General features: G+C 45.4%; 1 protein-coding gene across 1 annotated transcript; it reads right to left on the minus strand.

The window, feature by feature from the left end:
- Nucleotides 1–651: 651 nt before the first annotated feature.
- Nucleotides 652–26,315, minus strand: LOC126526450 (guanine nucleotide-binding protein G(o) subunit alpha-like). The gene is made up of 9 exons (XM_050174363.3): nt 26,093–26,315; nt 21,982–22,073; nt 18,182–18,274; nt 15,581–15,741; nt 14,541–14,669; nt 12,987–13,116; nt 11,618–11,689; nt 9,537–9,624; nt 652–4,245 (listed from the first exon to the last, which is right to left on the minus strand). Exons 1-9 carry the CDS (start codon nt 26,214–26,216, stop codon nt 4,055–4,057), a joined length of 1,080 nt encoding a protein of 359 aa, XP_050030320.1. The 5' UTR covers nt 26,217–26,315; the 3' UTR covers nt 652–4,054.

Genomic DNA, 26,315 nt, shown 5'->3' on the forward strand with positions numbered 1-26,315 from the left:
CTTGAGCTGGAGTACTTGAAGAGGCCGGCATTACATGCACTAGAAATCAAAATGCATAATGAACAAATCATACAAGTTAGCTACTTAATTTTTTTCTTTAGCTTACCTTACGGCACATATTGCAACGTATAAATCATAGCCGGTGAATTCGCAAGGCGTATCCACTTGGAACGAATTCTAAGAATGGCAAGGGTTTCAAGATCTTCATTCCCAGAGCAGGCGATGAAATACACTGGCAGTCCATTTACTTTCGTGCTTCTATGCATAAAACAATGTTCTGATAAAAAAGCAAGAGGGTCAATGGTGCATTCTTACCGTAAGTCTGACGACGCGGATTTCAAAACTGCTGCCATCCTCATAATTTGTCCGAAGTCGATATGCCATGCAAACTTGCTGGCTACAATTCATAAACTGAATTATATGTGATGCAGTAACTTGTAAAAAACTTAATTCGTGAAATTTTGTCAGCCGATTACAAATTTTTACTTCTTGTGGAAGTAATGTCTGTTTCTTTGAGTAATCCAGTTCAAGGATTATAATTGTGCTGCAAAACACGTTGTGGGGCTAGTTGGTGCATAGCTTTCAATAGATGAAGCGCCAATAGTGATGGCACACAGGAAGGAATACAGACAGGACAAGGTGCTACTAGGAGCTGTTTATTGAAGTCATAAGTGGCTGATTATACAGCCATGAGGAGAGGGGAACGCTCCTCATGGCTATATAATCAGCCACCTTTGACTTCAATAAACAGTTGCAAGTAGCGCCTTGTCCTGTCTGTATTCCTTCCTGTGTGCCGTTACTATTGGCGCTTCATCTATTGAAAAATGTAATTGAGCTATCTGCCGCAGGCGATTTGATAAAATTCTGTATTGTTTAAAAAGGAACACCCTGTGTATATTGTCATGCTGGCAAAATGACAAATGGCTCAACTTTGCCACATAGAAAACATGCGAGATTTCCGTGGTTTGCACTGGCCAGTTTTTTGAAGAAACACCGCTGGGGAGAGGATGCGAACAAGCCAATTGTGATATCACTGGGCTCAGTGCTGAGCTAAACACCGTGATAAGTAAAAAAAAAAAAAAAAAAAGAACGCACAAAATAAATCCAAAACATAAGAGGGCTGCAGAAAGCAGTGAGAAAGCTTGAGGCAAAACTGTGTCAGTGTTGACACAAAATGCTGAGCAAGGACATAAGTTACCTAAGCCGACTGCATTGAGAAGCAACAAGCGTACATAGTACATAAAGAAATAAAGGACACTGTTCTGGTTCAGCTTGATTTGCAAGCTTACTACTGAAATGGAGATTAATAAAGAGAGAAGCAGAGCTCATGCAAAGCCACATTAAAAAAAAAAAGCTATATAGAAAGGTATAGAAAGCTATATAGAACTTAGCGTTTCCACAGCCACGCCACCGGTCTTTGTTCGTGTCATGCACCAGAGATCCCTTGCCAATGTGGCACACACTACCCTGTGAACCTTGTGACAATGAATGCGGCATCTCCGAAACAGCCAACATGGAAATGATAAAAGCGAGAGGCATGTTCACAATCGAGACGACGACCAATGATGATGACGCAACTACAACACTGTTCTTTCACTATGTGGTGACAGTCAGCTAATACCCAGATGCACAAGTGAACTCCTTGACAGCTCAGCGAGTTTTGGATAGTTTGCGACAGATAGCAGTCATTTCTTCATTACCAGAAGCTCCACTGCTTGCGTGCTTCCAGCTATGTACTGAGCTTTCATTCAAGCCCCGTCAGTATAGTGAAACAAAAAGTGGACTAACACCAGTGCAAGTTAAGTGCATGGCACCATTATGGTTGGTATCACAGCATGTTCATCCTGCAATACCCATGCTGATTTCATTTCAGATGACCACTGAAATACTTTCAAATGAAATCGTTACTGGTGGCCAATTGGCGAGTCAGGAATAGGGCTACATCTTTTGGTAGCGAGCACGCCAATCGGTTCAGCAGATAAAAACACACACGTCCGGTAAACAGAAGGCATATTCTATGACATCGAAGTCTGTATAAGGACCTCTCGTCCCCAGAAGGCACTTTGTATCCCTTGTAGGCTTTGCACCGGCTGCACCAACAATCACACTGACCGGTATGCTAATCATGAGCAGGGTAGGCAGAAGAAAGGCTGCCCTTTATGGACATGTCTGTTACATAGGAACCACAACCAAAATATTGTTATATATACTGTTCCAAAAATACATGAAGCATAATTTTCTGCTTTTGATTCGACTGCAGCCCTCAAACCTTGCCGCTTAGAAAGATGTGGTAGTTCTCAGAAACGGTACCCTTAGCTGGTCGCTCTTGGACCTTTAAGCCGCAGTCAGTGTACCCGAGCTGAATAAGTGTCAGATTTTTGTAGGAACAAGAACACCGGTAAACGACGCAGATGGACAACTTCTGCACCTCGGAGCTTGCCTCTGAAGGAGGGTGACCGCACAGTCATTTTGCCCTGTACTAGCCAGACCTCACAGCTCCTTTGACCAAAAAGACGCTCAGAAAATGTAGAAAAAGAACATCAGAGTGCTTTCCGTTGTTGCCAAATGCATGAACAAAACACGCCAAATAAATGCTCCTTATCGACAAGCTAAATATGTAGCTGTGCTTCAGAGCACCGCAGCGTGATGAGCCAAAAATATGCTTCCAAGACATGTGCAGTAAAATTCCCAGGATGCAACTCATGTCCCGACATCAGTTTTACGGAGTGCGAGCAGTTTGAACATAATATTGCACAATGTCACCGCATGGTTGAAAAATCTGAAGTTAGAGATGGGCAAGGCCAGGACTACACCAGGGCCGAAGATCCACTACCAAACCGACCGAAAGAAATGCAGGGGCGGCAATTACAGATGCTGCTTGAGCATGAACACGTCAAAAGGTGGAGTGGACGCATATTGCACGTGACCTGCAAATTGTTCCAGAAGAAGCATCCACTCATTCATTCTTTCTCGTGCAGCATATAACATGCACATAATGGCGAACTTGCATCGGAGTGAATAACCCTGTGGCAAAAGTCATCATTATCGGAGAGGAACAGAGCAAGAGTGAGGGGGAGATTCTCAACAGGGATCTACAATACCCTGAGCAGCAAGGTAACCAGATTGCCATCACTCGCAGTTTCAAATAGAGCCATTGCCTTTCAAAAAAAAAAAAAAAAAAAGTAACCATCCTCCTACTATAGTAGACGCTCGCATGCAGTAACAGGCTAGATCTTCAAATGACTATGCCGCCCGTAAAAGAGTTTTAGTTCATCCATAAACGCATTAAACTTCATGTCATACCAGGCTACAGGGAACGTGAGCGGCAGAAACAACTCTGGTGGCGACATCTTGTGACGTTTTGTCTAATTACAACACAGTAGACACATCCTCGTGTTTACGTGGGTGTTCTTGTCGAATAAAAATGAACAAAGGCCGCATGTTAACGATCATGTGGCAGTCAAAAAATTTACCTCAGCAATTAAGTAGAATGTACTTGATCAGTGCAATACCAGCTCTGTGTCTTCTCTGGTTAACCTACATGTCACCAGATAGCAGCACCATCCCAACTGCCCACATTTATGTCACCGATAACCTAGTATTCCGCAAAGGGAAATACGTTTAGAGACAAGCTAAAACTCCCTATTTCCTTTTGCGTGCTATGCAACTGTCAATAAAACATTACAGCACAAAGGCTCCAGCGATGGAGGGCGTCCCTCTCTTTCGCCGTCAGCGCGGAACCTGACCACTGCTCACGATGTGGGACCGTGAGCGGCACAGATGTCTGCAGTGTCCACAGATGCAAATCATGGGCAAATGTACAGAGAGAAATGCAATGAACTCGACTAACTGCGGCATGCATTCATTGTTCACGTTGGACAGCTGTAATCAAGCGTACACATGTACAGACATCTTCTACATTCCGCAAAACATACGAGAAACTGTGCACATTTTCTCGAGATCTCTGATGTGCTGCCTTTTGTTTGCAAGCCCGGTAGCATCAATCATCGCCAGGCTGACCACGAAATGACCATGGAGTGACCGTGCCGATCACCTAAAGGAGGGTGGCAGTACGCAGGTTTCCCCTCAAGACGGTGTCCATGGCAACCTGGAACACCACTTGGACGTTGCTGGTGTCAGTGGCCGTGGTAAAGTGAGGATACACCACCTTGTTCGGGTCCCGGTTGCGGCTCTGGAACTTGTGCTGAATGAAAAGCGCGCCACTGTCCACGTCGTAGTCGGCACCTGCATACAGAAGTGCATTCAACAATGCAACTTGTCTTGGATGCACCAGTGCCTACTGAACTCAATGTATGAGACTCACAACCACAAGAGTTCTGCAAGTTTCCTGGGAGACATCCAAAATGCAGCAAGTTCTGACATCTTGTGAGTTTATTAGGAGTTTGTGAGAGCACCCTGTGTTAACGTCGTATAGGGTATGTGCACCACGGAGGTACACAGTCCTTTCTATTTCGAAGGAAAGAAAGAGGTGACAGGACAGAGAGACAGGAGAGAGGCACAATCACAAGGACCCACAGAAGTAAAGAAAGCTAATGCTTAAATAAATATGTGTGTGGCTTCCACTCAGTGAATTGAGTTGGTTATATGATCCACAGTCATTATGTCACATCTTCAATGTATATACCAGTGTGATCGAATGCAATCACCCATCTAGGAAGCCTTTTTTTATGACCTGTGATCTGTGCAGGTCTGCAACCACTGCCAAGCCACTTGATGGCAACTAGTTTTGAATGCTGCAGAGTGTATCGCTAACATGCCTGCTCCTGGCGAGCTATGCTGAGATCCATAACAAGGGTTCTGCCACCTCTAAAATGACATTAGGCCCATATTTGTTCATGAATGTGCCACGCATTGGAACCACAATTACAGAAAATGCATGGATGAAGTTCTTAAAAAGGATTGTCAAGCCTGAACCAAAAGCTGTCGTTTCTTGTTTGTTTTTGGTCTCCCTCCGGAGTAGAATAAACAGTTAATGTTTCACTCCTGGTTTGTGCAAAGGTAATGTGTTTTATAGCGAAGCTTTCTCTGCCTCTTCCTTCAACTTTCCACTGCTGCTGCTGCTGCTGCTGTTACTGTCTTGCATGCCACATCAGGAGGTGGTTCAGAGCACGCATATTTACATGGCAGGAGGGAGCCAGAGAGGAAAGGCGATGCCAAGTAACTTGTTTGGACCTTTCCATTGCGTTGCATGTGCACAATGCTCTCTGGAGCTCCCTGGGGTCGCCACAATACCCTCTTGACAGCTGTAATTATCCGTGGGGCCCCCTCCCCAAAAGCACTGCAGAAACTGCAGCATTTACCTTTCTACTAACATGTAACAGTCTAGAGGGGAAGTAGATAGAATGGTAGAGCGGAGGTAGGTAGAGAAGGTAGAGAATGGATAGAACTGATGCAGCCACCAAACGAGTGAATAACAGCCTTGCAACTCTTTGCTCACAGTCCCCACATTTGGGGGGAGGGCATGAGAGGGAAAGGGAAACATGAGAAGGCGAGGAAACGTTACTACTAGACATGACAGAGGTTGCGGACAAACTGGATAAATTTAAGTTCAAGGTACAGTACGGTACATTTCTGCTATTTCTGAAAAATAAATAAGCAAATTTGTCAAGCGGACAACTGACACATGGCATGCAGACGCAAAGCTGCATTAACGTCTAGGTGACGCTACGGAAGTGGTCACACATCAAATCAATACTTCTGTGGCTGCTGTGGTAGCTCTGTGCCTACGGCATTGCCGAAGGTTGCGGGTTCTATCCCGACCACGGTAGCCACATTTCGACTGGGGTGAAATGCAAAAACGCTCGTGCACTTGAATTTTCGTGCCCGTTAAAGAACCCCAGGAGGTCAAAATTATTCCGTAGTCTGCCACTACGGCGTGCCTCATAATCCACTTGGTTTTGGCACGTGCAGCCCCATAATTTAATTAAAGTTTAACACTTCTGCCACTATGCGATGTGACATGTGAGGCAATGACAATACTAAACTTCTCGAGGTTATGAACAATTTCACATAACACCTCAAGCAAATACGCCTTGCTGTGTGTTCTGCGTACTATACAGACAAATAGCAGTAGTGCACAAAAGGTAATGTTTAATATCACCTCTCTTGTATTTGACTAAGTGCTGAAGAAATTAAACATTTGCCGTCAACATCACCGTTAATTATCGTCAATCAAAGCAATCAGCACAGAAAGCTTCGCTTACGTCGATTCCCACAGTGCATGGGATCCACATAATTTTCATTTTGGTTTTAGGTTCCAGTTTAGTTCAACACCCTGTCTTTTGTTGGCAACAATGGCTAAAGTGGCGCGCAAGAGAAGGAGAGAAAAAAGAAAAGAAAAAGAAAGAGCTCAATGCAAGTTGTACAGCACTATCCCCCGCCAGTACAGCTAAGATAGCAACTACAGTTACGATAATACATCATTTTCACGTGCTTAACATGCACCAAAAATTCTAGACATATGCAGTGCAATGTGGGGGCGGGGTGCTGTATATGACATGTGGATTTTACCTCTAGGTGCACACTGCCGTGAAGCAGTGTACACCTAATGAAGCATGGATTGCTAGTCTTGTGAATGCTTGAGTGCATTTTTGTATGTGGTTATTCACAGATGTGATATGCATGCATTATATTTCTCATTAATTTCTTTTCTATTTTCTGAAAGTTGTAATTTCAGGGTGCAGGGTACAGTTCAACCTCGATATAATGAATGCGGATATAGCGAATTATTGCATATGCCAAACTCAAGCCCAAAATTTTTAAGAATTACATGCCGTTCAAGATATTTATAGTGAACCCTTTTGAACGTACAATGGATAAACAGAATTTTCTACGGCAGGAGTACGAGCACTTTGAGAGCACACACTAGGCTTCTGTGCTGCACAGCGGTAGTTTGCAATGGCGCGGCGAGCTCTTGAGCCTAGTCATTGCTGCGCTTACATCCGAAGTGCCTAGAGCGCCACTAGAATGTAGCAAATGGTAGACGGCGGTGGCATTTTTACATCCGATGTGCCTAGCGCACTACTCAAGCATAGCAACATAAATGGCCAACTTGACACGTCGCCATTTCTAGTTTATGCCGGTTGCTTTTGTACATGCGCGTTTGGTGTTTCTGCTCGTTGCCTAGTGCATGTGAGCTTGGTGGTCGGCAGGCTGTCGGTACTGTGTGCACTGACCATGGCGGGAAACGTTGAAGTTGAAGGAGGAAAATGGAGAGAGGAGAAGGATGGAGGCAAGCATTCCAACACACGGCGTGTTCGGCCCATCGCTTCTAAAGATGTGGAAGAATGCCTGCACAAGTGGTGGGTTGTTGACGTCAGGGCTCGAACTGTTGCAATGTCCGGGCCGACGCTTCAGCGCTATGAGAATCGCTACGACATTAGAGAGTTTTAGAATAGGGGCCCCAAACATTTTGGGGCCGCAAAGAAATAGCGTCGAAGCCACTGCGCATGCGCGAGACGCAAACTGCGTTTGGGTTTTGCGTTGGGAACGCTATTTCACCGATTTAGCGGGAGCTCAAATAGCGTTCCCAAAAGCTTTGCGTCAACAAACATGGCGGCACCCATCGAAGCGACGGCTCTAACCTAGCACCAAACTGGGTTCGATTCGCGGTAATGCGTGAAGTTCGCAAGCTAGGAGAAGTGACTGCAGTTATCGCTTTCTCTCAACTAGCGTGTGTTATGAAGATTGATTCATTAGACGCCGCTGATTCCGAATTCGAGTGTGGATTTTATGGCTCGTAGGCCTAACACGGCTAAGCTTGGCTGGTGAAGGCACGTAAAATTGGTTTTGTTGCTCCAAACTAAGCACAACTAATTGTTTGCTGCTTGAAGAATAACCTCTAAATTGTAATTAAACGCGAATACACGCAAGTCAAAATTACTATTCATATCATAACATGGTATATTTTATTTAATTATTTTTAATCGTTTTTCTTAGACGCCGTAGTGGCACTGTCAGCGCAAGACGCTATCTGCAAACGCAAAGCCCTATTCTAAAACTCTTCACTCCTGCGTGCCCCAACGCAAACACCCGCAAAGCTCTTTGGGGCCCCAAAATATTGGGGCCCCTATTCTAAAACTCTCTATTGTTGCAAAAGGCATCTTGGGAGAGAGACTCTGCCAACACCATAGCAATGAGTAAGTGACCGAGAGAAGAGTGGCCTCAGATGCTTGCCAAGTACCAACCAAGGAAAATTTTCAACATGGATGAAATGGGCCTCTTCTGGCAGATGCTGCCGTGGCAAACTCTTGACACTCGCAGGGAGAAATGTCACGGTAGCAAACAGAACAAAGCCTGGATCACGGTCCTGCCTGCTACAAGCATGGATGGCACAAAGAAGCTTTGTCCATTTGGGATTGCAGAGTTACAGACACCGAATTGCTTGAACTGCCCCCCAGTCAACCTCCCAGTCACTTTTGCTTGGAACAGGAAATTGTGGATGACATGTGAAATGTTCGGGAAATGGTTGGGGGATTGGGATGGAGAGCTCGAGGATCGGTGCCGGAAAGTGTGCCTCCTCGTTCACATTTGCCCGACACACTACACAGATGTGCTGTTCAGCAATATAGGGCTCAAGTTGCTGCCATGAAATACATACCACGCCCCAGCTCCAGCCACTGTATCAAGGCTTTATTCGTTCCTTCAAGGCATTCTACAAGTGAAGGCTAAACGAGAGGCTACTCGTTCGCGTTCAAATGAATGTAGAGCTAGAAATTTACCTGTTCGGTGCAATACAATTGCTGAACGAAGAAACGGTCGCCAGCTGCTTTCAGCACGGTGGCGTCATCGTTCGCGCCGAAGCGGCTGAAGAGCACACTGGAGATGGAACTGCTGACGAGCGTGAAGAAATGCTTGAGCTTAAAGAAACATGGGGCAATATTTTTTATAGTTGGTGGGCAATGTGTCAGACACGGTGACAGTGGCTGACTTTATTGGCGACAACGGCGCATCAAAGGTGGTTGCCAGACTAACAAATTTGGAAACTGCTGCCGAGGTGACACACCAGCAGCTTGCGAATGAAGCCGCATAGGATGAAACTGTGGACTTCGAAAACATCTTGCCACCAAGTTCAGGCAAGGCTGTGGCTGCCTTGACTTTGACGCAGTGCTATTGCTGCACAGTGGATGTAACAATGAGCAGCAAGGCATTATACGGCACACCATCAATGCAGAAAAACAAACATCCTGCCAATGTCTTTTAGGTCTCAATAAGTTACTGCGTTTGCACAGGTAAGTGTCCCATCAATTCTAGGCTACCTGCCGACTGATTCATGCTAGTGTTGGGCAATTTTCCAGGCCATTTTATATTGCATATATTGGCTATAACAAACTATTTTGCAAATCCTCCGGAGTTTGGTATAATTAGGTTCGACTGTGTATTCTGGGTGTGGCTTGTATGTATAAAGGTACAGTATTTATGAAAACTATTTGGTTTATTAGTAGAACATCCAGAATGAGTCCACCACACTCAAGGGGGAGAAAAATATGATTGAATGAGAGTATGAGCTTGCCTACCTTTGTAGTCTGGCATGTAATAGCGCAGATGCCGGTCTGAGTAGAGGATCTTTTCTCGGAACAGGTCCAGCTTGTTCAGAAACAAGATCTGCAATAAAGTTCATGTTGGTGTTCAAGTGCATCCGATGACACGCTGAAATTCCCATCAGCCATTAGCCGCCTGTTATTCTCTTTGAAATCACGAATAAGCAAACAGAAAAAGACCTCAAAACACCTGAATTGCTGTGGCTCATGAGGATTTATACGAGGACAAATTATATTCTATATAAAATCAATTCAAGTGTTATGGATTACATTTGATAAAATCTGTACAAACCAATAAGGATTGTACAGGGGCCATATTCTGTAATGGTTCACTCTGGATGTTACGTCACTCAGAGGAAGAGTGGAACGGATCAACGAGTGGCGATATGCCAGGAAGTAACGTCATTGTTTTTGTTTGTACTTTGGGGATGAGACAGTAACTAAAGGATGTCACTAGTTGGATAAAAATCATTGGCTTGTATAAAATACATGCGTTTAATTTCCAGTAATAGCTGAGAGCTTACGACATGGACAGCTGGTGGTTTTAATTTCATACTGCACTGTTTATTTATTTTTTGGTCGCTAGATGGTGCACCATACGTTAAGTAATCCAGGCAGTTCTCTAGGTGTATGCTGCAGCTCTAATAGGATTCCGTTTAGCTGGGGCTGAGCTTTTTAGGGCAGACTACTGCGATGAAAGTTCCATCCACAGATCCCACAACTTCGAAAATCTTGCCGGGGTCAAGGATGTGTTTCTTGAATGCAGCTTTCTCCTGCATCGTGGAGGGAAATCTCACCTACACCTTTTATTTTCCCTCATCCGTACTGGCCCTAGCGATGGCGGTAATGATGCGACTGACTGACGGTTGTGGCAATGCAGCCGCTTCTTCATTCCAGACAGAATGCTGAAAACGCATGAAAAAAAAAAACGCAATGCGCACAGTACTTTTGTCATAATGTCAACGCTACTAAATCTTGTGGTCCGAGATATTCTAGCTCGTCACAAATCCATCGCACTGTGTCTTCGGAGAGCCTAAAATGCCTTCGGAACTCTCCTTCACTCATGTCAGATGTGTCGCGCCATTGCCTCTCACCACGTCATTGTCTTTCGCCAATGCTTGCAACCAAACGAGCAGTCATTGGCGTCTGTCTCATCGTGCCGGCCAACGCAAGACTAACTGGCGGCCTTGGTTGCCTTAGCAACCCTCGAGATCAGGATCGTGACCCTTGAGTGAATCACTTCTATGTGGTTCTGGTCGTAGCAGATGACGAGTTCACTTTCCAGATGATTGGCAAACTGTGCGACGACAACAAAATTTGTAGTCACGGCCACCAGGAATGACGACCATGAAGCGCCAGCCAATGGCATTTGTGAAAGTGAACCGTTACAGAATATTGCCCAAGATCAGCTGCAAGATGACTTAAGAGAAAGAAATACAGCAAATAAAAAGTCACTGCGAGCAAATCGAAATAAAATACGGCACAGACAAGATTTTGGCAGAGTGTTTATCTGAGACTTGATGAGTAAGCAGGAAAAGTTTGCAGCTAAAGTTGAAATGTATGGCATGTTTCATGTAAGTTGGAATAGTGTTCCAGATCCTTACACCTACAAAGTCCTACAAAAACCTTTCAGCATATTGCCATTTGCGTAAACAATAAACTGTTACAGTCGTAGTGATGAAGTGCAGTTTATCATTGAACTTTGCCTCTATATGTTCCTGCCAGGACACCGTCACCACTACATGACAATATACATTACGACAAATAAACAAATTGAACTTGCCATTGGAGACGTGACTGCTTTTCTAGCTGGCAAAGAAAACAGGCTTGATATAATCTGGAAGTTGTCTATGGTTATAATGTTAATGAGAATGGAAAGCTCATTGTAAGATTTTCACTGTCCTCTTTAGAAAAGATGTCCATTATCTACAGTGCACATTCCTATAGCAGTTCGAGATGTGTGACATATAGATATTTAGGCGCGAGTTTTAGATGTGTGTGGTAGGCGGCGGCTTCAGCATCGGTGGCAGACACAAGAGTGGAAGTAAGTTACTGACCATGGACGTGTCGGTGAAGAACATGTTGTTGCAGATGGAAGAGAACAGCTTCAGGCTCTCGTGCAGCCGGTTCTGTAACAAGCCACACGCAGAACGCATACTATTAGTGAGCAACAGGCTCACAAGGAACGCAAGCAGTGAGGCATCCCCACCATAGGAACAATCCCAAGCACTCACAACACAAGTACCTTGCCAGGAAAAATTATGCATCTACTGGACAAGTCGAGACATGTCACCAGCTCCTCCTCGAAACCAGAACTAGCAAAGCCTAGTCGATACAGTAGTTGCCAAATGCACCCAAACTGCAGGACAAGCCAAGCCACTAAGTGTTGAGAGGCCGCATCGGCAGCATCTGCTGTTTGTCGCACAAGTTCTGCGCATCGAGTGTTTCTTTAATTTGCACATAAGATAGTGACACAATCCACCACACACGGCCGCCTGATCCCGTTGATAATGTGGGTAGACCGTCGCTCTGACCACTGGCCAAGCGTGAAAAGCCTGAAAAAGCATAGAATCGGAAAAGGCATCGCTACAAAATACCGGCCCTGGATGCGTCAATAAGCAACAGCAATCCTGGCACTGTGACAAGACCATTTGTTTGGCACTGAGCCAAGAAAGCCGCCGCTCATAGATGCCGATGCGTTCAGCCATCTTAAGGGTAAGTCACTCATTCTCTGCCGCATCCAATATATCGGACGTTTAGGTTGTCCCCCTCTAGACCACATTATGACTGTGTATCCTTTGGAGGCTGAGCCATGCAGTGTCTGTTTTAATATTTAACAGCATGTTTGTGTGATTTTAACAGCATATTCGTGCAATACGTTTCTCTGGTGTACATTTTCTTCAGCAGTTATGAGGAAAATGTGTTACAGGGGTTCTACTGTAGTTGCTGCTTTCTTTACGTTCTTCCTCACCTCAACTCGTTTGTGCTGAAGTCTCTATGCACAAAGTTAGGCTTGAACTATTTTGCCTAGAATTTCTCAAAGGCTGCTTGGTTCGCACATTGAGATGTGGCAGTACTATCACAAATAGAACAGGAGAAGCAAGGAGCAGATAAACCAAGTCAGTGTAAAGCAGATGCCCAGTGAATGCTACCTGAGTGAGAAAAACATTCTGGAGTTTTATGTGCCAAAACTCCAATCTGATTATGGGGCACATTGTAGTGGTGTACTCCAGATTGATTTTGACCACCTGGGATTCTTTAAGGTGCACCTAAATCTATGTACACAACCGTTTCTGCATTTCATCCCCATCAAAATGCAGCCACTCCGGCCGGGATCGCCATAGCTACTGCACTACCGCAGCGGGCACTGCATGAGTAAGTGCCCAATGCAGGGAACTTAAAAGATTCTTCGCATCGCCCACTCACCACAGTGGGGTCCTCTTGGAGGGTCATGTCGTAGCCGCTCAGGGCCACGACATAGAGGACGGCCTTGACGTCGTCAAAGCACTGGATCCACTTGCGCCGTTCTGACCGCTGGCCACCCACGTCAAACATCCTGCAGGCAGGCGATAACCACAGAGAGAGATGCAGCGCTACAGTACAGTACAGTCTCAAGTGGCATAGCGGTGAACAACCACACATCCCAATAGGGTATGACCTACTGCAAAGGACCTGTATGCTATATCCGCACACAAAAACATCTGCGTAAAATGCACATATGGTGCTGGAAAATTTGGTTCTCATATCTGTACCCCTATCTGAGAGACCTTTAAGGCTTTATTTGTTAAAGCTACAAAAGGTGCTGTTTTGACAAGCAGTCGAGTGAGATTTGTAGAGGTGTGAACTTCTCACCCTGTTCCAGTATACTAGAATTCTGTTAGTAGCGGCCTTTCAAAGCAAAAAAAAATCGTGAAAACCTCTACTTTTAGAAAACTGCATATTTGGGCTGTATATGCCATAAACTACCTTTTCAGTAATTATAAGTACTTAATTCATCGCAAAGCTACCACAAATAAAATATATAACGAGTTGCGGCAGTGACAAGCATGCGCTGAAACAACTCGAACTTAGAGCGAGCGCCATTCAAGCGCTGCCTAACCAACCGGTGCCATCTTGCAGTGATGGCAGATTGGTCGACGCACAATTCAGTTTATTACTGGACCACAGCACACATTTCGAAAGCACTGACTACAATTCCCAAGAATCTTGATGTTTTTTCCATCAAAAAGTGAGGAATCTTCATTGCAGTAGATGACGCAGTGGAAGGAGGAAGTGCAAGCAGACAAGGCGCAGTCAAGTGGAAGCTATAAAAAGTAAGCATTCGATGCCACTAGACGTTGCCTAGGCAACTGATTGTTGGTCACATTACACGATGGCCGAGCTTTTGTTTTTTTCTGAAGGTATAAACCTCTTACTGGTATGAAAGAGACAATGGTTTAGCATATTCACAAGGTTGCATGCAAGTCAGATTATGGAAAGCATACCAAGCCCAAGATAGATCACAGAGTTGCAACAGCAATTAACACTAGTGCTATGTTGCAGCCCTTCCATTCACTTCAGATGCACTTCAAGGCATTTTACAACCAAAATTACAACCAATAAGCCAAGACCTGGGTAATGTTGAAACAGCTCTTTCACGAGGCAGTACATTCAAAACAATTGGTAGTGGCAAACATTGGCGACACCAGCTTAACCTCCACATCAAATCAGCCAAGTCAAAGCAAACGTGTTACTCACTACATACATGCAACCAAGACGTATCGACTCCACGCAGAATCAATTGTGGAGATATTATTGCAATACAACAGGCGCGCTTAAGAGACATGGCTGGCGCAAAGTAAGACAAAGACAGGCATCTGGGCTTGGCATGAGCTGGTCACCATATTGGCCTCTGGCTGTGCTGCTCTCGTGAATATAGTGTAAATACTAGTCTCTTTTGTCTGTGTCTTTCCGCATGTAACAATATTCTGTGACCCCCACCTGAAGACAATGTCGTCGATCTTGAAGTGGGTCTCGATGATGCCGTTGGTGCGCACTCGGGCCCTGAGTACGTCCCGTGGCGTCGGCATGTACTTCTCCGAGCAGATGCGGTCCATGTTCTCAAACAGGCTGCAAAAGAGGCGGGCACGGTCATCCATTTCCCCACATTGTTGTTCTGCTTGCAGCTTTGTCGCAATGAAGCATCATCATGTCACCTTGCCCTCTGTAGCCTAGTGGGCACGCACACATCACCTCCCGACTTGCAAAAGCATCTCAAAGATGACTTCTCAAAAGCAGGCGTAAGAAAACATTACCCCAAGAGACATGAAAAGGACAACACAAAGCTTGTTTATTTTTTTTGCCTGCTTTTTAAAATCATGATGGAAACTTTCTCAGCTTTTTGTTGTTTTGCACATTATAATTACAATCTCACATTATATTCCGAGCCTGGTTGCGAATATAATGCAGTGTGCTATCTTAGGCTGTCAAATATAAACACATGCGTGAACACATAGAGAAACAGTGTACCACATTTACTAGCGTAACAGATTTTTCCTCCCAGACATAGTGCAAAATTAGGGTCAATTCATCACAGTTGATTAATTAGGGCTGCAGATTAATTTTGATTGCCTGTAGTTCTTTAACATGCACCTAAATCTAAGTACACAATTGTTTTTTGCATTTTGCACCCATTAAAATGTGGCCATTTGCAGCTGGAAGTTCAGCCAGTTCTGTTTACTGCTCACACAGGGCTCTAAACGACAGAGAGAGACAGAAGAAAGGGGAAACAAAGGGAGGTTAACCAGAGGAGAGGATCCGGTTTGCTACCCTACGCTGGGGAGAGAGGGAAAGGGACAGAGAGAGAGTAGAGAGAGAGAAAGGGAGCACAGGTACACAACCACAGTCTGTCACTATCACCGCACACTGTCACTGCACAGGGCAGCAGCACTTGTAGCACTATAACCACCAGTTCAGGCTACAGCTGCTTGTAGGAACAGGACCCCCAAGTCTTAGAGGGAGTACATTGGTGCATCACTCACTACAGCGCAGAGTCGTTGAGCTCGTACTCGAAGCCCCGTGCGACAGCCAACCGGACACCCTTGTCGTTCCAGAGGTTCTTCAGGGCGGACGCCACAAATGGCAGCATGGTCATGCTCTCGTCAAAGCAGCACTGACAGCTCAGCACCGTCTGCGCATACATCTTCAGCGCAATGGACCAGCTTAAGGTTAGGCTCAGACAATTGCCATTGCAATAAGGAGAAAAAAAAAAACATAGATAACCACTCGCGCAAGGAGCGTATTCATCAATAGAAAGTAAGACGTCTCGAAATACCTTAGACAATTGCCATTGCAATAAGGAGAAAAGAACATAGATAAACACTTGTGTAAGGACTGTATTCATCAATAGAAAGTAAGACGTCTTGAAATACCTAAACAACTTTAAAGGAATGATAAGAGGAAATGAATATTAGATGGCAAACGAGGGCTGCCAACATTCTAGTTGACATCATGAGGAAGAAATGAAGTGGGGCAGGCCATGTTAATGTATAGGGCAGATAACTAATGGTCAAGTGGAGTAACAGGATTGCAGCCAAGAAAAGGGAAGTGCAGTCAACAACAGCAGAGAAGTGATGTGATGAAATTCAGGATATTTGCAGGCATAAGATGAGTTACAGTTGGCACAAGACAAAGGTACTATGATTAGAGTTCACTAGGAAGGGGGAAGAGGCCTTCATCCTACTGTGGACATAAAATGAGCAGATGATGATGCTGGTATCAGGCCATGTACAGTCTATAGTAATAGTACTTATAGTAATATACCAGTTTTAACAATACACTGGCTGGTGAACAATCAACTGTTGTATGCATTCTATGGCGAAATAAACTGCTTACTAGAATGCTCACGTGCCGCATTATCAGTTATAACGATTTGGTTACCAGGTGTGTGCACCGAAAGAATAAAAATAAGCAAAATCCACAGAATAAACAGCAATGAGCAGGTTCACCACACGTGTTTGTGCCGTACACCAAGCACGAAACGCCTTTGTTGAACTGAAAAATAAAAAAATTATTATGCACAAACCATCGGCGACAATTGTCAATCAAGTGATAGCCCAAACGAACAAACGGATGGACAAGAGAGTGAGGTCATTACCCCCTCCCCTTCTTGCCACCCATCCCCGCTAGTACTCGAGAGCATACACCATTTCCCTCGCCATCTCCCTTCACCTTCAAGGAGTTCTTTCCTGACAGCCATGGAGATAGACATGTGACAAACGACGACGATGACAAAACTCTGTCGCTAGCGACACGACACCCTTATTGCAGGGTGTCTTTCTGGCTCAGATAAAGACACTGCTGGTCTTCTGCAGATGTCGCTTGATCGAGCCAGGCTGGGCCAAGCGGGATATTGGGCCAAGTGGGGCCGAATGGCGGGACATTCCCAAAGGATGTGTGGTCCATTAGAGTATCCCACACAATGGAGGCAGGCAGGAGGGTCAGTCGAGTTGATGCAGTGGGCCCGTGCATGGGTTAAAAGCGTGCTAACAGCAGTTAGGCCTTAGCTGCTTCAATATGTTCCTGCAACAGTGTCAAGGACCTAATATATCTGGTGCCTGGAGTAATTCAGCTCGGGCAAGCAAGCCACCTCTTTTGTCACCAGACCTTCCAGCATGTCCTGTTACGAACGAATGAAAGCCTCATCTCTCCTCCTCCCTCCAGCTCTACCCCGCAACTCGCGCACCTGAGAACATGCGAACTGTCCCTTGTCTTCCTGCGGCAAATGAGCAAGCGAATTAAGGAAGTGACAGTGCCCTTGCCTCCTTCCCATCCCTCCTCACCACTCCATTGTGCGAGAGCTCATGCACAATGACCCCCCCCCCCCTCCTTGTAACTTGGTTGCCTAAAAGTATGCGCCTTTTTGGCTGGCTCTTTTCCTCGCCCACGTCCGGCTGCCGCCTTACCAATGACCTACAGTAAAAATGGCTTACAGGGCCAAAGAAAGCTATTAGCTTAAAAAAAAAAGAAAGGACAATGTGAGCCACTTCGCCACATCCACTTTTGTCCCGCATATCCTGCACGGCACACCTTCGTCGCATCACATTGCCGGCCTCGTACGCCCTCTCACACTGGAGGGGTGGAAGAGACGAAAAAGGGGCGACAAGGGCGTGCCGTGCAGGGTGAGTGGCACAAAGGCAGGAGCTGTGGCAAACTAGCTGGCATTTTTTTTTTTCTTGCCCTGCATTTCGTTACTTCTCAGCGCAGACACCTAGTAGCCAGATTTAATTCTTATAGCCAATAATGCAGCACGGGAACATTATAGTAAGCAGTTTAGTTTACTACAGAACACATACAAAGGTTCAGAGTGCAGCAGTTCCTCATTGTTACATCCGTGTATTGTTAAAACCAGTAATGCCATAAGTGGGTTCGACTGTACTTCTGCCTAATTAAAATATTTGAATGTTTGTCCCATCAGCTTTTTTAATGCAACCTGGTCATAACAATTATTGGCTATAATGGCATTTTCTTGGCAGTTGAATATTGTTATAAGTGGCTTCGACTGCCCGTGCACATGCATGACTCAGCAGGCACTGTAAAAATGCAAGAGGCTAGGTTTAAACCGAAGCATCTTGTGTGCCCACCTTGTTCTTGGGATTCTCGAGGTTGATGCGCAGGATGCCCATGCCTGTCAGGACGTACTTCATAGAGCCCAGTATGTTGTCCAGCACCGTCGGCTGCATGGCACAGGCACCATATGACAAAATATAGTTGAGTCACTGCCAGCACACACTGTGCTCAGTATAACAACCCGAGACTTCCACAAAAATTTCGCCCACAGAACCACATCTCGGCAACATAACTTCTGAGAAATGCCGATACTGAAAGAAGTCCATTTCTGCTGTGACATCACACTAATGGGTTAATGCAGCTGTCTGGCTCATCTATACACCATATTCACTCGATTCTAACGGCCAGAACCTCTTTCTGGAAAAATTTACTGAAATATGATGTGCTCGTCAGAATCGACTACGAATGCAATGGGGAATGCCCAAATTCCACCCGCCCAATCTCAAACCCCATCTTCTAATCTCAAAGGCACTGCTTTGTCATACTCTGAGCACAGGAAGTTTGTCAGCATTGGGACGCGTCTAAATCTCGCCTCCAGCAACTTCAGAGTTTAAAATATTTATTTTTCTGAGGGAAAACAAATTATGCTGTTCCTCTCGATGATAGGAGTGTGCAGTGCGATCAAAGGTGTTTCACTTTTCATTTCTGGCCGCGAATAAAACCGGCTGTGTGTTACACTAGGGGGTGCATTATCGAGTAAACATGGTACACATTCAATTTCAGGTGCCCAGTAGAGTATTTTACACTGCATTCTTAGGTTTCCACAGACTACCATGTTGTGTCACCACCAAATTGTTTGTGACAGCACCTACCCCTTCTGCGCAAGAACACAGTTTGCAGCAGTCTGAAACATTTAGTTTAGCTCCGAAAGCTACTTGTTTTGATGGTATTGGAGTGATGGCAAAAAGTGGCCAGTTCGTTGCAGCATTGGCACAAACTAAGAAGACTGAAGACTGGAGTTAGCCAAGGTGCGATGGCACTGAGTGGATAATGTGGCAACATTTAAGAAGTATTGCTTCCCTTGTCTACTTGAACAAGTAAATTCATGACCAGTTTAAGTGTATCATAATGCTCTCTCTGGCCGCCGAAAATGCTTGTTTATTAAAGCATCGATTACTGTTAGCGTGTGTCTAGTGTAAGACATTCAGTGAGAGCACATTTAGGCCACGACTAATGTGTCTGATATATAACTGCATATAAATGTGGGTCTCACTGAACAGTGCATGGTATTCCTTGGAAGATTGATCCGAGAGGCAACACACCACATTTTGTTGCAGAAAGCCACCACAAAGACGCCAAGCAATCGCACAATCGCACTGACAGACCAGTGCCAGTAAGAGTAAGCACAAGGACTCCTGAAATTCTGTCAAATCGGCATCTGTTGCATCACTGTCAATCCCAACCAACTGCCACGAAATGAAAGAGATGATCTTCCAACACTGTGGAAACTGCAAAATTCCTTCAACCCTCTATCGACTGAGCCCAATGTAGCGAGTTTGACTCCCAGCCGCTGAGGCCACGTTTTGATATAAGGTGCTTAAAGCATTCGAAGTCCTTGCAAATGAGGTCTCCCGCGGCACTAGTTGTTCCCTTAGCATGTTAAATGGTGCCAATCAAGCCACAGTGGACTTGCTGTCCAACAAAGTGATTCTTAGCAAATGTGTATCAATACAGTCTATTGGGTCATTTTTGTCAATTACAACAAAACCCCAGTTATGCATCGCTCGATTTTGCGACGACCTGGGTTTAACGATAAATTAGTGCAGTCCTAGCGAACTCCCGCCCTCATATAAACAATACATTAAAGACCTCGACTATACGATGCGAGATATGCTCGTCCCATCTCGCGTGATGACCCACGTGAAACTGCGAACCTCACGGCAGGCACGTGAGAAGCGCCACCCAGCCTCCAATAGCTTTACGACGCTGTCCCCTTCGTATGCAGAAAATTAAAAGTGGTTTCTGGGCTCTCTCCCTAGCCTCCTTTTTCCTTCCTTCATGTACGCTGTGGGGATGCGCGACTCTCGCGCGTCCCCTGATGTTTTTCCCGCATAGCGCATCCCCTGATATGCTGTTTTCCCGCACGGCTCGCGTGGCCTGGCGCCCGCGGCGTGGTACAAGCGCGGTGCGAGAGATGGCGCGACTGTCGCGGCGGGGTTACTCGGGCGCCGAAAGGGAAGGCGCTTGGCCTCTTGGGTTGGAGACAGCAGGCCGCACGGACCTGCCGCGCGTGCAGCGCCCCTCTTTCCCGGCGGGTCGGCGCGCGGCGGAGGACGTCTCCCGCGAGCGCGCGGCGACCGATGCATCTGCGAGACCGCCTCGCGTGGCCGCCTTCGAACGCGCCACGATTCGCGTGACTATACACGCGAACGACCAGGCGTTGGGATCCAGCATGGAGCGAACATATTCGCTCGCGAGGACGCGGTGAGTCGGACTTCTAGATTTGTCGCGCGCCCATCGGCATGTTTTGTGGATAGCCACTCGGCTAGCTGGCATTGATCTATGAAAGGTGCAATAAATGCCCTTGTGATTGTTTGCACTACTGTGTGTTGTCGTTCCTTTGTCCCAAGAGTACGGAGGAGAGAACACCCGTATCTCCCACAACGCTGCCGTCTTAGCGTTTGTTTTTCCTCCTCCTCTTTGCCTCGCTCAACCGCTGCTAACCTTCGTCCTTTCATTGCTGTTTCATTGCGCTTCCTCTCTTTCAGTGTCTCTTGTGTTTACTGCTTGTCCATGTGCTTCCACACTTCTTTTGCCAAGATGGTTTCACTTTCACGTGACTTGGCATTGAATGCCTCCGCATTATTGGTCAGAGTGTCAGTCAAGCTTGCCATATTTGCACAGTGCCAAGACTGCTATCAGCCGTCTGCTTCAATGCTTCCAGTGCAGAGTCACGCGAAAGTGATCTTTGAAAGTAATTACCCGAGACTACTGCCCCAGCAGGTAAGTAACGTATAAAAACATGTGTGAAGATCGAACCGATTAGCTACTGGAAGGCACGCAGATTGTATCAGAAATGTATGTTCGCGTACACAGTCTGGAGCTTTCTGTTAACACGCAAGCCCACAAGACCTTTCATGCACCCGTCGCTGGGTTACTGGTTTCGTGTGGGTCGTTGCAAGAGACGGGACGTGCGAGGTGCACTGCCTCGTGCCGACACTGCTGGCCATTGCCTCGGAGGAGAATGACACCACGGATGCTGCCGTGCCAGTGCCTGTGCTTGTGGATGCGCTACGTAGCATCGACAACATTCAGAAGTTCATCTGTACAGGTGATGCTGTAGATAGCCTCCTAGCCGATGCTGCTCACTCAAAAGAATGCTCTTGCTAAGTGGTTCAAAGAAAGTCTATAAGAAACTGACCAATTTTTTAAAAGTTTGTAGGTTAGAAGAAAAAAAAAATGTTTGAGCATGCTGGCAGGGAGGATCGTGGTACATGTTATGCTAAATCCATCCAATAAACCGTGACTGGCACCTGCACTGCAGTATTTTTTTTTTTTTTTTGCATATGCTTTCCTGGCAGTTTTCATTTCTGAGTCCTGCAGGGTATTGTTCTATAGCTTAAAGTGAAGCTCCTTGCAACTCTGCCACACAAAGTCATGTATTATAGACATAATTTTTGTTAGTTGGACTATAAGATGATCGGATTAACAATGTTTTTGCAAGGTCACACAAAAGTCATATAATCGGGGTTCCACTGTATTACTATTATTTTTTATGTTGTTCACTGGAAACCCCTGCCACGAGGGCATCATGCTACGCAAGCACGCAGTCATGAAGCCAATGGGAAACGTGGTCCGAGACCTCGTCGCTCACCCTGAAGCTGCGCAGCTCTTCATCAGAGAAGCCTTCGCTGTGGATGATTTTCATCTGCTTCACGATGGTGCTCTTGCCGCTCTCCCCAGCACCTGGTGGGACATGGAAACAAAGCCACTGTCAAGACTCCTGCTGTCGCAACAAACTTGATGTGTGGGCCATTATTAACCCTTTCGGGGTCACCACCCCACATGTATGGCACTGAAAACAAGCTGCAAACAAGGCATACATGTTTTCTTTCATTTTTTTTATTTTTTGTTTGCCAATTTCCAAAGCCCTAGCAAATGTAAATCCACACTGCTCAAACTTCATATTGAGGTTGCAGTATTTGTAAATAAATAATAAATAAATAATAAATAAATACACATATCACGAGGACTGCATGTCTGAAAGATGTGCCTTTTGCAACGAAGCACCAGCAAAAAAATATATTTATGTTCATTTGCCACTTGGATCCTGTGAGAAACAGTCATCACTTTGCAAACTGGTGGCCACCACCACACTGGCTGCATGCTTCACCTTTGCTTGCTGCTGCATACTCACACCTGCACACAGTTTCTGGTTATGGGGGCAGCAAAAACTGATTTGTATCACATTTCCTGTCATTTCCATGAGATGCTTGCCAGTATGGTTCTCTCACAGGCTTGCAATTCCTCTGCTGACGGGCAAGTGTTCAGAGATTGACGACAATGCCATGCATGTCTTTCTTTTCTCTTGACATGGGAGATCAGATTGTATCCAATTTAGTGATCCGACAAGCAACTACTGCATCGTATTTTTAATTTGCTTGCTCTTTCAGACAAACTTATATGTGCGTGCTCACATGCACACATGACTTTTACTACGGCTGCATATGCTGGTTGTTTCAGCTATTTTGGAGATACAATCTAGTCACAGGAATTTTACTATGTATTTAAATACTTATTATTGAACATTCGTGTATTAAAGCATAAACCACATAGACGGTACGAAATCTTTTTTGTCATTCTAACGTTACATAAGAAAAAAAAATCATTTGCTGAATTTTTCTGGAAACAAGTTATTCTGAATTTAGAAATCTGCAATAGAAAAACATAAACTGCCCTTTAAGGGCTAATCGATAAGTGTGATCTCACGCAAAGATCAATGGCTGAAAACAAAGAGGTCATCTAAATACAGTACTATGACGGCTAGCTGAGCATGTAAAGGCACCGACAACGAGATTTAGTGTACAAAGTGAGATGCAAGCTAGGTTTTTCTGTATATAACCGCTTTCATGATTGATCCCCATTGAGCACAAACTACGGAGACATCCCTCAACGAGCTGCAACCTAACCTGCAGTTATGTACAATCAACTCTTAGTTGCACAGTGCTCCACACCACACCACACAAGAAAAACACTGCAGCTCACCAGAAGTCGCGGCACACTAGTTTTCCAGATAGTGTGGCCATGCATTTCTTTTAGGGGCGAAAATTTAACCAACTAGGCTCAGTGACACCACTTTAGTCTTTTTGCACCGATTTCTGTCTTTTGTTTTTCCCATGCCAAGCTGTCTGGTCACAATTCACCATTTGCATTCCATGCTTGCCATCTTGTGGGCTTTCTCACATTTTCTTTGACATTGTGCACATTATCAACATTCATTGTGCCGTAGCAAAGTAACAGATGCACATGCGCTGAATATATATTGGGTGAACACAACTCTTCCAAGTCACTTGCATTCAAATTTTGCACAGACACAGCACTTCGAGGTGCATGGAGTTTCAACACTGCGCTATATGCTTGCCTAGCTTACTACATGCCTATGAACTGGAAATACTTGTTATCTGCAGCCATGCAATGCAAAAGAGAGAGAGAAAGAAAGGAGAAAAGAAAGAAAAGTTGAGCAGGTGATTTTGCTGAAATGGAACAGTGGTGCCATCTGTCATTATTAGGGTAAAACAAAACATGCACCCGGTTTCGTCATTACAGTTGAACCCACTTACAATAATGTTCAAGTGCCAAGAAAATCCCATTGTTACAACTAACAATTGTTATAACAGGGTCAAAAGAAAGTAAGCAGAGGGGACAAACATTCAAACATTTCATTGAGACAGAAAGAAACAAAGTCAAACCCACTTATACATTACTGTATTTAACAACATTCGAATGTAACAATAAGCAGCTGCCCCACGCTGAACTTTTGCGCGTAGTCTAGGGTAAAGTAAACTGCTTACTACAATGTTCCCATGCTGCTTTATTGACTACGACAATTGAACTTGGGTACTAGTAGGTGTCTGCAACGAAGAGAAAAGGAACGCGAAATCCAGGAAAATAAAGAAAAGAAAAATGAGAGCCATTTCGCCACACCTACCTTCGTGCAGCATACCCGACACGACATGCCTTTGTAGCCTCTCTTCCATCTCCCTTCCGCCCCTCCGACATTGGCAAGAAGGCAGAAGGGAAATGGGAGAGGGCTGCACGAGGCCACTGATGCGATGCAACGAAGGTGTGACGAGCAGGATGCATGGTACAAAGGCAAGTGTGACAAACGGGCTTGAGTAACCCTCCCTTCAACCCTCCCTCCCAAGGATCTTGCATTAATTTTCCTTTCGATGGACACACCTAGGAGCCAGATTTCAGTGTTACAATGAATAACACGGCATGGAAGCACTGTAGTCAGCGGTTTATTTTACCATAGAGCACATACAAAGTTGACGGTGCATTGGCTGCTCATGTTATATCTAAAATATATTTAAAACTGGTATTGTTATAGGTGCACTCGACTGTACATCGTCCTGTTCCTGTGAATGCTGAATAGTGTTTTTATATAGCAATGCTGCACATGACATATACTTTCGATCGATTATGAATTAAACACCTTAAGGGACACTAAAGGCAAATATTAAGTCCAACTAAAGTGATAGATCAGTGCTCGAGAAACAATAAGGCGTCAATATTATCCCGAACAGAGCCTTCATAATCGAGAAATTGAGGTAAATGCAGGACGTGATTAGACACTCCCCTGGGATATTCAAGTACTTGCCCAATGACGAAAGCACTCCTCAGTTAAATTGTCACTAGTACTCAACCACTCGTTGCAAAACAACACATCCTTGTATTGTATCATAAGACGAAATAAAATCCTACTTGTCCAGTTCTATGTCACTTTTACAAAAGGAACACAGTGAAATTACCCTTGACAATGAGACGGGTGGTCGAAAGGTTTCGTTTTCGCTCGATTCCGCACCGCCCACGCTTTCGTGTTTTAGTAGTTTCGTTATCGCATAGTGCTGTGCTGGTTTTGCTGGCTCGCGAAACTCGCACAAACTGCAAGTAGCAGAGAATTCAACTTCCATGTGTTGTTGCGGGATGCCCGAATGGTCTAGGCCACTTGACCAAAAAGCAGCTGCAGCGACGAATCCACCGCTCTGTCTTGGCTCAGTACCACCGTCTGTTGGGTGCCGTTTTACTCACCAACGGCAGCAAAGGGTGGTGATGGCATATGCAACGTCACCACTCCCCCGGTTGGGTGGTGGGAGATTTCAATTTCAAAAAAGGTATTCGGACCTTTCAGATGCAACGTTTTTGTAAACTAAGTCTTTTCTTGGCGCGAAACAAGCGTTGCAAGTCCACGTCGACTTAGCATTTGCCTTTACTGTCCCTTCAAGGAACATAGCACTCATATATGGTTGCATGCACTTCCTCCGCTGTATGAAGTATGAGCATAAGAGAGCTGGCGCATTAGCCGGAAGTGTCATGTATACCTCACGCTGCCATTTACAGAACAATCTGTATCTCGAGCAGGAAAAGAAAGCATTATATTCGGGTTTTACGTGCCAAAACCACAATCTGATTATGAGACATGACGTAGTGGGGGACTCCGGTTTAATTTTGACTGGCTGAGGTTTTTCAATGTGCACCCAATGCATGGCACGAGGGAGTTCTTTAATTTTGTCCGCAATGAAATGCGGTTGCCATGGCCAGGATTTGATCCCACGACCTCGTGCCGCTAAGCACGAGGTCGTGGGATCAAATCCTGGCCACGGCAGCCACATTTCGTTTAGTGGTCGCTTAGCAGCCATAGCCACTAAGCCACCATGGTGAATACCGAGGAGGAAAGGAAGAGGAAAGGAGGACCGTGCACCCACCGAGCAGCAGGATCTTGATGACATTGCACTCCTGGCGTGCAAGCTCGGCGATCTGCCGGTCGATCTGGGCACTGCGCAGACGCGCCTTCCTCTCCTCATCGTCAAGACTGAGGCATCCCCCCATGCTCCATCACCACTGGGTGCCGCCACGTGCACCACCACAGGGAACTGACGACACGGCGACTGGTGGGAGACGGCGCACACCGCTGTTGCCACTGATGGA

This window comes from Dermacentor andersoni, unplaced genomic scaffold (assembly GCF_023375885.2).
Source record: "Dermacentor andersoni unplaced genomic scaffold, qqDerAnde1_hic_scaffold ctg00000039.1, whole genome shotgun sequence".
In the NCBI taxonomy this organism is placed as follows: domain Eukaryota; kingdom Metazoa; phylum Arthropoda; class Arachnida; order Ixodida; family Ixodidae; genus Dermacentor; species Dermacentor andersoni.